The 15128-nt window shown below is 39.8% G+C and overlaps 3 protein-coding genes across 3 annotated transcripts; 1 reads left to right on the top strand and 2 right to left on the bottom strand.

Moving 5' to 3' along the window:
* The first annotated feature begins 3774 nt into the window (after positions 1-3774).
* On the top strand, positions 3775-4544 carry LOC124855065 (DNA-directed RNA polymerase I subunit RPA49-like). The gene is made up of 2 exons (XM_047344541.1): positions 3775-4034; positions 4283-4544. The coding sequence occupies exons 1-2, from the start codon at positions 3928-3930 to the stop codon at positions 4446-4448; spliced, it is 273 nt and encodes a 90-aa protein (XP_047200497.1). The 5' UTR covers positions 3775-3927; the 3' UTR covers positions 4449-4544.
* On the bottom strand, positions 4480-7089 carry LOC118119262 (interleukin-8-like). Its single transcript, XM_047344536.1, has 4 exons — positions 6931-7089; positions 6649-6781; positions 6460-6543; positions 4480-4959 (listed from the first exon to the last, which is right to left on the bottom strand). The coding sequence occupies exons 1-4, from the start codon at positions 6980-6982 to the stop codon at positions 4947-4949; spliced, it is 282 nt and encodes a 93-aa protein (XP_047200492.1). The 5' UTR covers positions 6983-7089; the 3' UTR covers positions 4480-4946.
* A 2698-nt stretch (positions 7090-9787) lies between these two features.
* LOC118119250 (interleukin-8-like) lies at positions 9788-11156 on the bottom strand. Its single transcript, XM_035173050.2, has 4 exons — positions 10996-11156; positions 10693-10825; positions 10504-10587; positions 9788-9893 (listed from the first exon to the last, which is right to left on the bottom strand). The coding sequence occupies exons 1-4, from the start codon at positions 11045-11047 to the stop codon at positions 9881-9883; spliced, it is 282 nt and encodes a 93-aa protein (XP_035028941.1). The 5' UTR covers positions 11048-11156; the 3' UTR covers positions 9788-9880.
* Between the last annotated feature and the right edge of the window lie 3972 nt (positions 11157-15128).

Genomic DNA, 15128 nt, shown 5'->3' with positions numbered 1-15128 from the left:
AAGTTGCTGGACATGGCGGATACGCTCTGTGTCCCTACGCTGCCTGTTGTCCCCCCTCGTTTTGTTGTGAGGTGAAGTTTTGAGGCAGCGGATGAATTTGGCACCGCTGTTTGTTTTTTGGACGGGCTCGGTTCCTACTGTAGCCTTGAAAGTGATAACAGTTTCCCAAGCCACCTGTGTCATCTTTCTGATCTGCTGCATTGAAGGTTTTCCTTGCTGTGTCATCAGTACAACATGTGTGCGTATACATGGATGTAAGTTACGTAAGAACATGGACTTGAAGGTGGGATTTTCTTCTAGGCCTGGTGCGTTCTTTCCTGAAAATAAACATGCCTCAAACGCTGAAAATAATCTTTGGGATTTTCGGACGTGAATGTTTAATTTGGGATGCTGTAACAATGGATGTGATCTCGTCAGCAGTAGAAGAGAATTCTCGACTAGTGCTTGACGGAGCTCTGTGTAGTTACTTGTGACACTGGAAGGAAGTGACTGAATAAACTTGTGAACAGCTGTAGAGCTGGTTTTAACACGAGTCTAACCTTCTCTCTTTCTGTTGCATTTGGCACATCACTTAGCTGAGATCTAGTTCTCTAAAGTAATTATCAATATTGCTATCACAGTTGTCTGGATCAAATTGTTCAATATCTTTAGCTAGAAACTCAAGCAAACAAGCGAGGACACTGTGAGGTCGGCACGTGCATCACCTGCTACAGGTCTCTCTGGCTGAGGGAGGTGCTAAAACATCTTGAAAGGTTGAAGTCCCCCTTTGGAGAGTTGTGCACGGAAAAATGTGTCATGCATCAGTGGATGAGAAGCATATGAGGCACAATGTGTTCTTGAGGGTAAACTACATATGTCATCAATGTCAGTGTCAGAGTCAGGAGATGGGAAGTTAGGAAGCTGTTACCTCTTCCTGTCAGTGGAGGATCAGGAGGTGACTTAATTCCCAAAGACTTAGGGTCGGATGGGATTCTGTCCCATCTTGGGAGTGAAGAGGAGTTAACCGTACACTATCGGAGGAGTGTGAATCGGAATAACCAGAATCGCATTGGTTCAAAACTGATGAGGCCGGGCCTTCTAATCTAAGTTTTAACAATTCCTCCTTGTGTGAAATGAGATCTGACTCTGCTGAGTGCAGGCCTAAATAGTGCAGGGCTTTCTTACTAGCAGTTTGAACCTCCTGGAAAGAAAAGCATTTTGCGCTCTTAGGGCATTTACCTCCTGTTCCATGGCTGCTTTGCTCTGACAGGCAAGGTTGATTTGCCTGTGGAAATTTAGAATCATGCATCTCAACAATGGACCCTTTGATGCTGTTTGTGCATCACACCTGTCGTTAAGTAGAGAATCTATTTCTTTATTACACTCACTGAAGTTCAACTTGCTGATGAATTCGGGATAGCCCGGGGTCAGGCTCTGTGCTATGGAAGAAACAAATTGTTCTACAGAGGTTCTCCATTGTTGGTTCTGAAATTGAAAATTAGATTTACAAGTTTATAAATCAAAAGCAGTGTGGTTGGCTTTGGTGTTGCACTGGCAGACACCTTGTAGTGTGGATTTGGTCGTACACTAGCCTAACCAAAACTATGGTGGGTAAAACAGTTCACCAAACTTTTAATCACTAACTGATATGCAGGGCAGTAACAGTTAGGGTTCTATAAATTCACAGGGCTGGAAGCACGCTGTGGCTCTTTCTCAGGTTCTCTTATCCAACTTGGGCTGTTATGCTGGCAGTAACAGCCAGGTACAAGCTCTGTTACATAGGCGGTGGCACGCTATGTCTTAATTCAAAGCACTTAACAGTTACAGGAAATTTCATACAGTTAACATTGAATATGTGATATTCAAATGTTAAAAGAAATTCTTAAAATTTCAACAACGAATATTCAACTGAGTTATTAAACGATAGCAATCTTTAGCGTAACACTATGAGGACCTAAAATGGTAGTTATGAATAATTAATTATTAATAAACATTTAATTTATGAATAAATTAAATTTCACCACAATGCACTTGTTTGTAAATACGGTTGAATGTCTACTCGGTGGCAGACTAGTGGAATTGAATTCAAACCTTTGGCTTGACTGAAAATTCAAAATTCCACTTATTTCTAGCGTTGGCCAAAATGAAAAGAAATTAATATTGCATAATCATGAATTTTCAACTGTACTCTCCTCAGGGGGCACCATTTATGTTAGCCAAAAATGGAAGAAACAATTAATGTTACATAATTATGAATTTTTGCCAACTGTACTCCGTCCACCAGGGACGCCATTAATGTTGGAAAATTATTAAAATAAAATTACTAATTAATGTTGCATAATTATGAATTTTTGCCAACTATCTCTGTCCACCCAGGGACGCCATTAATGTTGTGCCATGATGCATCAAACGTGATACCATAAAATGGTGTGCCTTTGCATTCAATAAATTTGGTTATCAAGATAAAATATTAAATATTAATATTTTATTATTAATATTAAATAATAACTTTAATTGATTAAAGTTACTCGGGACCACCCTTCAAAGGAAGTGAAAAGATAGCCAATTTATTGATTAAGTCTCATAAAGGTTCTAACTACAAATTTGGAACTCTGATTAACAATTAAATTAATAACTATAACCAAAATTACCATATAGATAGTTAGCTAAGTTGAAAGATATGGGTTCTTGACAGTGTAGAGGTTGGCGAAATTCACTTATGCAACATTAATGGAAAACATTTGTGAAAGAAAACATTTATTATGAATATAATAAAGTATAAAACACAAATTACTAATGGTCTAATTGCTAAACAAAGATAGGTATGTGTGTATACATGTGTGTGTCTGTGTGAGTCAGCGTGCTTTCAAGATGGTGGCTGGCCAAAGAGATAACACCTTCCCCACCTATTGGAATGTTTACGACCTGTAGAGCTAATGAGGTGAAGAGTTATGCGTGTGTCTGTGTGTGTGCCAAATTAGAGGAAGTTACTAGATTGGATGCAACGAAAGACTGTGAAGAGCATAACAGACTAACATTACTTTTCAATAACTTGTACCCAAAATATCGCAACACCACAAATCAAAGTTATAAACCTCACACAGAATCGAATAAACAGTCTTGCTTAGCCTAGTATAATTATTAAGCCCAGATGTGTTACCAGTCCGTGGAAAGGGGAAACGGAAGTTGCTGTGCAGTTCGCAGTTTTGTGTCGTCTTGCTGGTTTCGGTTGAGTTCAGTTCAGTTGCTGAAGTTTGCCAGCAGGACATCGAGTCGCTGCTAGGACGTTGGTAGAGCTTGGAGGGCGAGGAGGTTCCTTGGTGAGATGAGCTGGAAGCTGCACCTTTGTGCTCCTCTCGAAGAGTTGGATGGGAAGAGAAGATGTGAGCTGGAGAAGAGGCTCCACAGCCTTCCCTCCTGTGGAAGGATTGTGGGAAGAGGCAGACGAGGCTCGACAGCCTTCTCTCCGTTGAGGAGTTTAGAAAGAGAGATCGAGCGCAAAAGCTGGAGAACCTGGCTTATATTGGCCCGGTGACCTCACAGGTCATGGGGTCCAGAGTGACCAATGGAGTTGAAACCTGTGTCCTGGGGTTTTCACCCTGTGTGAATTGTTGCCTGCTGGGAGACTGAGTTCTTGCTCTGTTTTTAATGGCCTGGAGACGGAGTCCTGGGGAACATGCGGCTTCAGGGTTTGATGGCACATGTAGGCGAAGTGTGGTTTCACACAAAACCATGGCCCAACAACACCCTCTATCCTTAGACCCTTAATGTGGATGAAAAAGAGGAATCCATTATAAACAAGTTATTATAAGGTGTACAGAGGACTAATTCATGTATATAATTTAATATATAATTCATTGTTGCACACATTTTTGATTTGACTCCTCTGTCTTTAATACAAACACATGACTTTCACCTTTTAGGGTCCTGAACATTGTGTCAACATCAATGCGAGCCAAAATAGCAGCGTACTCTCTGGCCCTGCTGCTGCACATGGGTCGCATGACAGCTGACCTCACATTACTGCACCGCGACCTAGGAATCACTGAGGCCAGGTAAGAAGCAAATACCCCGTCGGGAACTTCTGTATGTGATATGTTTTGTTTTAAATGTGTGAAGTATTGTCTTGTTATTGGCTTCACATGTAGTAACTTAATGTTAGTGTTTAGACACTGAAGGAAGATTATTGACCTCCCAATCTTTCTGCTTGGAGTCAAAAGCACATGCTCCATAGTGTTTCTGGCTGTCTATGAGGTGCTATAGAGGATTTCTGCAGGTATACCTGATTCATATTTTCCTGTAGGATGATTGAAGTTGCGAAGTCAATGGGACTGACCCTAGTTAGACCGGCCTGGGGGAAGACTGACAAGGCTGGACTGCAAGGCGAACACAAGCAGGCGACCCTTCTTCTACCTCTGATCAAATATGAACAGTTCATGGAGAGACGGAAACGCAAGAAAATGCACTGAAGACAGTAACAAGAGAGGACAAAGAACTGGATCAAGAGAGAACTGTTTTATTGATGCATTTTGTAGACAAATAAAATGCTGAACTTTTGAGTTATACGTGACGTTTTTAGTTAATATTTACTGTGCATGATACAAAAAAGCAGCAGAGTATTGAGCTGTAAACAAATTCTAGATGACAGAAACATCTGAGACAGATAAAACAGAGGCACATTTGTAGACATCACATATTGCACATTGAACAGAATTGTCCTTCTGTAACTTGCTACATACAAAGAGAAAATACAAATATTGTAATTGCTTTTAAAAACAGCTCTTTGAAAGTGTGACGCTCTTCAGAATAAAGCCTCGTTTGTGTCCGCACTCGTTGTTGTGTTGATGATTTATAGGCACAACCGCTGCCACGTGAACCCTTCCTGCGATACAGAACAAGCTCTTTGTGCTTTTTGTGTCCGCTTTAAGCTTCAGTGTAAATGAAAACGTGTCCCGGTCCGTTATTCTTCAAGGTGTTCGTCTGAAGAGAGAAGAACGACATGTGTTATAGGGCAGGCTATCTAACTTACACACACACACTGAATATTACATTACATTACATTACATTTCATATAGCTGACGCTTTTATCCAAAGCGACTTACAATAAGTGCATTCAACCATGAGGGTACAAACCCAGAACAACAAGAATAGAGAAGGTACAATTTCTTCAAAAAAGCTAAACTACAAAGTGCTATAAGTAAGTGCCATTTTAAGTGCTACTAAATTGTTAGTTTTAAAAATGTTATTCAAGGTATGGTCGGAAGAGGTGTGTTTTTAGTTTGCGGCGGAAGATGTGTAGACTTTCTGCTGTCTTGATGTCATTGGGGAGCTCGTTCCACCATTTAGGAGCCAGGACAGCAAACAGTCGTGATTTTGATGAGTGTTTAGCTCGCAGTGAGGGAGCAACAAGCCGATTGGCCGAAGCAGAGCGGAGTGAACGGGCTGGGGTGTAACGTTTGACCATGTCCTGGATGTAGACTGGACCCGATCCGTTCGCAGCACGGTACGCAAGTACTAATGTTTTGAAACGGATGCGGGCAGCCACTGGTAACCAGTGAAGGGAGCGGAGGAGCGGAGTAGTGTGAGTGAATTTAGGTTAAAGACCAGTCGAGCTGCTGCATTCTGGATGAGCTGCAGAGGTCGGATGGCACTAGCAGGTAGACCTGCCAGGAGGGAGTTACAATAGTCTAGGCGTGAGATGACCAGGGCCTGGACCAGAACCTGCACCGCCTTCTGAGTGAGAAGGGGGCGTATTCTCCTGATGTTGTACAGCATGAATCTACAGGAACGTGTTGTTACAGTAATGTTGGCAGTCAGGGAGAGTTGGCTGTCGAGTGTCACACCCAGGTTCCCAGCAGTCTGGGTGGGGGTTAACACGGAGTTGTCAAAGTTAATAGTCAGGTTGTGGGCGGGAGAGCCTTTCCCTGGAAGGTAAAGTAGTTCAGTCTTGTCAAGGTGTATATATGACAATATATATGACAATATGACAGCTGGAGCACTATTTACATCCTGTTTGATCACAATAAATCAAAGAGTTTATTATTTAGTTTGATAATCAATGCATGACTTGAAATGGAATGAGATAGATTGTAACTAGAATTTCAAAAAACTTTCTCCAATTTTTCCACTGTGTTAAGTGAAAGGTTTAGCTGCCGTCTCTGGGTTTCAACACTTGCCTCACCCCTGGTCTTTAGCCAGTTCATTCATAAGTCTTTACTATTAACCAGCTGTAATCCTGGAGAGTTTTATGGGTAGTGATGGGAAACTTCTTCTGCAAGCTTTCATATCTTTCCCTGATCTGTGACTAAGTATGAAAGCACAGTGAATCAGAGATGTTTTTCAATCAACACAAAGGTAAGGAAATGCCCTTCAATAGAAAGACGTGCATGCACTTGTTTATCCTGAGGAGTTCAAATAAAGCCTGATTCTTGTGCTGATCTTTTCAAACATTCAGTGAAAATGGAGTGAAGCTACACTTACTGATCCAATCTCCGGAGCACTCTTTGGACCCACGGAGCTTCAGGGTCCAGACAGATCTCTCCCCCATCTTTTTTAAGAGTGGCACTGCAGGACCAAATAAGATGATGAGGTAATATTACAGCACAACCATACAGACACAGGTAATCACCTCAGACGTCTGCTGTGAAGGAAAAATGCACACTTGCTTACATAATCTCAATTTTTGTGCAGTGAGAGCTGGCAGGGATCACCTCCACCCTTTCTAGCAAACGTCCGATGGGCTTTCTCTCCTTGTTGAGGCACTGACATCGCAGAGGCACTCCTTGACCCCCCTGACTGGTACCTGAGGTGGTGAGAGGTCAGAGAAACATTGATTTCTGGATGCATGTCACAAAAATGCTGCCGGCAGCATTAAGTAAAGTAAGGCATCACATGTACCCTTGCAAGAAACTCCTCTTCTTATATTTGGTCAGTGGTTGACAGATTACTTACCCTCAGGAATGGCCAGAATAACCAGGAGTGCCACAGTTGTAAAGAAAGACATATCTGCTCTGAAGCTGGAGTCCGAGACACAATCTGATCTTTGCAGTGTTCGTCAGTCGTACAAAGCTCAGCCTCTCGCAACACGGTCCGAAACTGGGAAGGAGGTCTGCTTTTTAAACCCTTCTCCTCCTTTATCATGTCCCTCCCTTAACTTTTACATCAACACTAAACTTGCTAATGAAGAACTGATCTTGTGATCCCAAGGCAGGCAGTTCCCAATTTTTTGTCCAAAAATCTGTTTCCGATCAAAGTTGACACAGCAGTCATGCACGTTTGATAAGATAGCAGAGAATTACCATGGAATAAGGAAATCTCGAGTGTGTACTTGTAGGGTGTACTGACTTCACCTCTTCCTCGGAGTCCTTGTGCTGATCCAGGATGATAATATGCCTATACCAACATGTACTATTATTCCTGGTAGTACTGCTATCATTACAATTATTATTGCTGCTCCCTTCATCTCTGTCAGACCTTTTCCTTTGTATAGATACTTTAAACATTGTGATACAACTCCATTTATGCTGAACACTGTCCCTTCTCAAGAACGTTGTTCATATTGGTTTTGTTAATTTGCTCTGTCAAGATCCAGATCCAGACCCAGATTCCAGAGGAAAAAGGTGAAAATGTTGAAAAATATTCTATTTTGCAATGAAAGTCAAACATTACTTGACCCCCCCACTGATTTCCTGAGTTCTTCTCTGTCGTAAACCACATCCTTGCAGCAAGTTTGGTTGAAATCTGTTGATTTTGTGTAATCTTGCTTACAAACAAACAAATTCTAAAATAGAAGGACAGGGGTGAAAACATAATTCTCAGCGGAAGTAATATGTTTAATATTCTGCATATCTGACGCTGTAGTATGGGGTTAGGTTGTGACAAGCAGGTGAGCTTGTCCCAGCATGAGCTTCAACGTCACAGTTTTACACACACGCGGAATACAAACTCCTGCAAGGCCACCCAGCCTCAGACAGGTACCCTCACTCAAAGTGTGAAGTAGGAAAAAAGCTGTCAGTCCCCAATTCTTTGTAATTTTTTATTCTATTTTTTGAATTGGAAGATAAAGATTGCTTAAAAAATTTTACTGGAGATTTTCACCCTTAAATATAATATGTGCTGACATTTTTTCAAGTAAATTTTGTATCTAATGTTGAATATATTGAAATGAACTACATTTCATTTTACAGTATATCCAGACGTTTTCTGAGTAATATTTACATATTATTTGATCTACCTTACAGCACTATTTAACTATGGACTTGTTGCATTCTTAATATGAGCTAATTTTGTCAATACGATTGTTTTTATGTTAGACTTCTATAAAACATGAAATAACAGATGTTTTTACAGAACAGCACCTTTTATTCCCCCTCCGACATTACAAAATATCTAAGTCAGTGCTAGCAACAGTACTTCAGACTGTTATTTTAAACTTTGAGTCAGACTAAATCATTTTCAAATAGGTCATTTGACCTTTTTGATGCATTGTATCTCTTAAACAGGTAGATACCATTATTAAATGTGTAATTCAGCTGACCTGCAATGCATATTTTGGGAGGAACATATGATTTTACACTTCTGTGTTTGTTTTGGTCTTTGGCTTATTTTGATGATTTCAGGTTTTCATTGTATAAACAGAGAAAAAAGCCAGAACATTGATCAAGTAGACCAGTGATTGATTTTATAAATCTGTTTAAAGTGTATGAGGATCATATTCTCATAGGAATGTTGTGTTGTGTATAAGAAAAATGTTGTGGTTGATAATTAGTGCAAGATGGACTGATGATCCTACTATGATTGAATCTACATCGCCAAGTGTATGTGCTACTAACCGCTCCATGGTGGTGATGACCCTCTACCGGCGTAATGCACATGGGTTGAAGACTCTACAAGATGTTAATTATGATGATGTCATTAAGTTTTTGATTTTGATTGAAGTTGTTAAATCGAATACGTTTATTCAATTATTTTCCAAGACACTGTCTCCTCTCCATGAGGCGTAGTGCAGCTGTCTGTCGTGTTCGGGGAGTGCGAGAGCAGGGCCAAGGTCAAAGGCTTCACTCCCCAGACAACATAGATATGAGAAGAGAGTCCCCACACTGACTTGGATATTTGGTGCTATACAAATAGAACTGAATTGAATAATATTTTTTGGAATGTAATTTTGATAATGATTTTGTGTAAATTGATTTCCTCCCATGCTTGGTCTTTACTCACGAAAATGGCTTTCTTCCACAAAAACAGCAATTGCTTTCTTATCACCATGTTAATGATGTTCTAGATTGAATCTTTGTGAATTTCTGGGTCTGATGTTTATTATGGTGTTTCCTATTTATTTTTGTGATCATTGTATCATCAAAAGGGAGGAGTGTATGGAAAATTATACCAGTATCCCACACTTTATTATCTCTACTTATGCAAACTATTTCTGCTTCTGTAAGTGCCAAGATGACAAATCTGAGACTGTGCTCGTCTCCCCCACCAAGACCTCAAAGAGGCCTTCAGCCTGTGTCTGTGTCTAGTCTTGGGATTTTACTATTCACTCCGTTCACACACACACACACACACACACACACACACACACACACACACACACACACACACACACACACACACACACACACACACACACACACACACACACACACACACAGTTCAACTCTTCGCACACACACGTCTCTTCACTGCATCTGCATAAAAAGCACACTCCTGCAACTGTTTCTTTGTCATTCCCTCTGCAGAATGCTCTCTGCATGCTGTATGATTGTCTGACCTTCCTTGCAAGGAATAAAGTATACTTAAAACACTATTATTCTCAAATCTCTTTATTTCAGAAGTCTCACCAGGTCAAATTTCCATCACACAAGTATTTTAATTGCTTTTAAAAACAGCTCGTTATTCTTCAAGGTGTGTGTCTGAAGAGAGAAGAACGACATGTGTTATAGGGCAGGCTATCTAACTTACACACACACACACACACACACAGAATATATGACAATATGACAGCTGGAGCACTATTTACATCCTGTTTGATCACAATAAATCAAAGAGTTTATTATTGTTTGATAATCAATGCATGACTTGAAATGGAATGAGATAGATTGTAACTAGAATTTCAAAAAACTTTCTCCAATTTTTCCACTGTGTTAAGTGAAAGGTTTAGCTGCCGTCTCTGGTTTTCAACACTTGCCTCACCCCTGGTCTTTAGCCAGTTCATTCATAAGTCTTTACTATTAACCAGCTGCATTCCTGGAGAGTTTTATGGGTAGTGATGGGAAACTTCTTCTGCAAGCTTTCATATCTTTCCCTGATCTGTGACTAAGTATGAAAGCACAGTGAATAATATTTTTTATGCCGCTGCCATAAAATAATCAGAGATGTTTTTCAATCAACACAAAGGTAAGGAAATGCCCTTCAATAGAAAGACGTGCATGCACTTGTTTATCCTGAGGAGTTCAAATAAAGCCTGATTCTTGTGCTGATCTTTTCAAACATTCAGTGAAAATGGAGTGAAGCTACACTTACTGATCCAATCTCCGGAGCACTCTTTGGACCCACGGAGCTTCAGGGTCCAGACAGATCTCTCCCCCATCTTTTTTAAGAGTGGCACTGCAGGACCAAATAAGATGATGAGGTAATATTACAGCACAACCATACAGACACAGGTAATCACCTCAGATGTCTGCTGTGAAGGAAAAATGCACACTTGCTTACATAATCTCAATTTCTGGGCAGTGAGAGTTGGCAGGGATCACCTCCACCCTTTCTAGCCAACGTCCGATGGGCTTTCTCTCCTTGTTGATGCACCGACATTGCAGAGGCACTCCTTGATCCCCCTGACTGGTACCTGAGGTGGTGAGAGGTCAGAGAAACATATTGATTTCTGGATGCATGTCACAAAAATGTTGCTGTGCAGCAATAAGGTGCTGTGCAGCAATAAGTAAAGTAAGGCATCACATGTACCCTTGCAAGAAACTCCTCTTCTTATATTTGGTCAGTGGTTGACAGATTACTTACCCTCAGGAATGGCCAGAATAACCAGGAGTGCCACAGTTGTAAAGAAAGACATATGTGCTCTGAAGCTGGAGTCTGAGACACAATCTGATCTTTGCAGTGTTTGTAAGTCGTACAAAGCTCAGCCTCTCGCAACACGGTCCTTAACTGGGAAGGAGGTCTGCTTTTTAAACCCTTCTCCTCCTTTATCATGTCCCACCCTTAACTTTTACATCAACACTAAACTTGCTGATGAAGAACTGATCTTGTGATCCCAAGGCAGGCAGTTCCCCAATTTTTGTGCAAAAATCTGTTTCTAATCAAAGCTGACACAGCAGTGATGCAACTTCGATCAAATAGAAGAGAATTACCATGGAATTAGGAAATCTCTAGTCGGTAAGTGTATTTACAATCACATATCTCCCCATATAGAAACATACTCTTTTTTCAACTTGTTATTCACATCAGTCTAAATATGTGCTGTATAAAGCTAAAGATTGTACTTCACCCAAATAAAAGACATGACTTATCAATACATGTTACTGACTTCCCCTCTTCCTCGGAAGTCCTTGTGCTGATCCAGGATGGCAGCTGCGACCATTTTAAATCTTTACTATGTGAGGTTTTTTTTTATGAATCTTGTGACTATTTAAATTTATTTATTTGTATTGTGTTGTTTTGTTGTTGCTTATGTTTAATTGTATGTTGCTGATTATAAATGTTTCATGTTCTCAGGCTTCTCTTGGAGAAGAGATCTTGATCTCAATGTGAGTGCCTGATTAAATGAAGATTAAATAAATACATAATATGCCTATACCAACATGTACTATTATTCCTGGTAGTACTGCTATCATTACAATTGTTATTGCTGCTCCCTTCATCTCTGTCAGACCTTTTCCTTTGTATAGATACTTTAAACATTGTGATACAACTCCATTTATGCTGAACACTGTCCCTTCTCAAGAACGTTGTTCATATTGGTTTTGTTTATTTGCTCTCTCAAGATCCAGATCCAGACCCAGATTCCAGGAAAAAAGGGGAAAATACTCTATTTTGCAATGAAAGTCAAGCATTCCTTGCAGCAAGTTTGGTTGAAATCTGTTGATTTTGTGTAATCTTGCTTACAAACAAACACATTCTAAAATAGAAGGACAGGGGTGAAAACATAATTCTCAGCGGAAGTAATATGTTTAATAGTCTGCATGTCTGACGCTGTAGTATGGGGTTAGGTTGTGACAAGCAGGTGAGCTTGTCCCAGCATGAGCTTCAACGTCACAGTTTTTAAACACACGAGGAATTTAAACTCCTGCGAGGCCACCCAGCCTCAGACAGGTACCCTCACTCAAAGTGTGAGGTAGGAAAAATTCCGTCAGTCCCCGACCCCCGGGTTGGTCATCTGTTTGTAAATCCAAAAACTCCCTCATGTATCCTGGAATCCCCTCAGGCCGATTGCATCCGAGAGTCCTGTTTGTTAAGTTGTCACTTCCTCATGTTGTTTATATTATCAACAGTCCAAGCAAAACTCAGTGTTTGCTATTGTGGAGCATGCTTATACTAAAGCAACAAAGCACTGCTCAAGCATTCCTCTCCGCTTAACTGTTAAGCACAAGGAAGGAAAGCAACAAGCAAAACAGGCTGATGACAGATCCATGATTCAGTCCTGATTTTCCCAGCTCCGGTTTTCATCTCAGTCTTTTGTGTTCAGTGTCAGTGAGCAATGCTTTGCGAGCATTTGCCTGTGAGTGGTTTGTAAATCACACTTTTTGGATATGGCAGTGATAGTGAGTGTTACCTATTAGTAAGCCATTCAATACTGGGTAGCCTATCTGTAAATGTAAAGTAGACTTATTATACCACACAATACTATATATATACAATAGTATATATACCAGATGCTATGTTATGGAATGCTATGCAGTACCTTACTGCACTATAGGGTGTTATGGGGCCAAAATACTGAATTAAAACGACTGGGGAGCCCCCTGTTTTGTTGTCATTACAAAGCCACAGTTAGAGAAGTTGTAAAACCATATAAAGTATGTCTGTACAGATTCAAATGGGTCCCCACTTCCTCCCACTATCCATAAATGAAGCCAAAATATCCCAGACAGGATCTTGTGCATCTGGAGCTTATGTCTGCGCAATAGCGATCGGGCAAAGGAGCAGCACTATTGAGGTCCCACTGATTCATGCACTCGTCCAATCACGAGTCATTCTTAGCTGTCTATCAATTAAAACCAAAAAACCAAACCTATCTGGAGAAAGTTACAGTGTAGCCTATGTTAATGGTAATAGGGACAACCAATCCAATATTTGCCCTAACTGCATTTGAGATTTGAGTCTTGGGTTTGACATACGTGTTATTTTTCTTCTCTGCAACGATGAAAGTTTTAACTCTGGTCAAGAGGAAGTTCTGGAATATCGAAACCTCGAAATGTCATCAAGATTTCACATGACAATGATACCTGTTTCCTCTTTTGCGTGTGAAATCGTTCTTCAAAATTAAATCTTAGATATCTGTTACAATAATTAAAGTGTTCTTGATTTACCAGCTTTTTTGGTAGGTAAATAAAAACATCGCTACATCACCACAGGGTAAATCTGGGGGAAAACCAATGGTTAAAATTTATCATATGTTCCCTAATTTATTCTGGTCACATGCTGCTCATCATGTACATTTCCATTAATCTCACCTGATACATCAGCCTATTCACAAAAGGACCAAATATTAAGTTAAAAACTTTCCAGTGAGGTTGACCACATCCTCTATTGGACCAAATTTTTCTATTCCAGTCTTCAGTCTGACCAGAGATGACCACAAAAGGACTGTCATATCTTATATATAAACTACCTGTTATAATAATTAAAGTGTTCTTGATTTACCAGCTCTTTTGGTAGGTAAATAAAAACATCAAATGCCATCAATGCATTTCTCAGTATATTATTTATTTAAAAAAACATGCTGATATTTTTATTGTTATTAATAATATATGAACACTCTGCTACATCCCCACAGGGTAAATCTGGGGGAAAACCAATGGTTAAAATGTATCATATGTTCCCTAATTTATTCTGGTCACATGCTGCTCATCATGTACATTTCCATTAATCTCACCTGATACATCAGCCTATTCACAAAAGGACCAAATATTAAGTTAAAAACTTTCCAGTGAGGTTGATCACATCCTCTATTGGACCAAATTTTTCCATTCCAGTCTTCAGTCTGACCAGAGATGAACACAAAAGGACTGTCATATCTTATATATAAGCTACCTGTTATAATAATTAAAGTGTTCTTGATTTACCATCCCTTTTGGTATTTAAATAAAAAAAATCAAATGTCATAAAAGCACTTCTCAGTATATTTTCTATTTAAAAACTAATGTTATAATTATAATAATAATAATACTAATAATTATTATTATTAGTATCAATTGATCACATCCTCTATTTAACCAAATTTTCCATTCCAGTCTTCAGTCTTACCAGAGATGACCACTAGGACATATGTATGTATATGGGACATATAATTATAGATACATATTTGGTCATAACCTCCAGTCTATCTGAGATTTATTATGATTCCTGTACAAGAAATAAGTTGCTAAAACTAAAACACTAGAATAGAATATTGTTATCCTCCTAATGGACATAATTGTGTCACCTGTCTATAACCTCTGAATCACCACATGCTGAAATGATGCTGCTACTGAAAAAACAATGTGTCCAAACCACAAAGTTGCCCCCCCGGGGGAAGGAGTTACCTCATACTTCCTTCTGCCTTGTGAGTGTTTCTGAAGTGACGTGACCGCTGCGGTCAGATGCGTGTTTGAGCTTGTTGAGATTGTGTCAGCTCGGCAGTGGAAGTCTTTTGGCAAATTTCCTGTGTCGGATTTGAAACAGATGAGCTGTAGAATTGCATGACCTATATGACTGTCATATTGCCTTTGCAAGAATTAAGTTTTAATCTATGATGCATTGATGTCAACATTTCCCCTTTCGAACTTTTCCTTATTTGGTTTAGGTCTTTAAGGATATGGTTCCGGTCACAGCTTACACTCAATTCGTCATTTACCATACACAATGGTTCCCTGTATGTTTCTATATGGTAACATTGATGTGTGTCACTGTGTCTCATGAGCTGCTTCCAGACATGC

Source organism: Hippoglossus stenolepis, chromosome 2 (assembly GCF_022539355.2).
Source record: "Hippoglossus stenolepis isolate QCI-W04-F060 chromosome 2, HSTE1.2, whole genome shotgun sequence".
NCBI lineage: Eukaryota > Metazoa > Chordata > Actinopteri > Pleuronectiformes > Pleuronectidae > Hippoglossus > Hippoglossus stenolepis.
The sequence above is the reverse complement of the archived record's forward strand: the minus strand, read 5'-3'. Positions and strand labels throughout refer to the sequence as shown.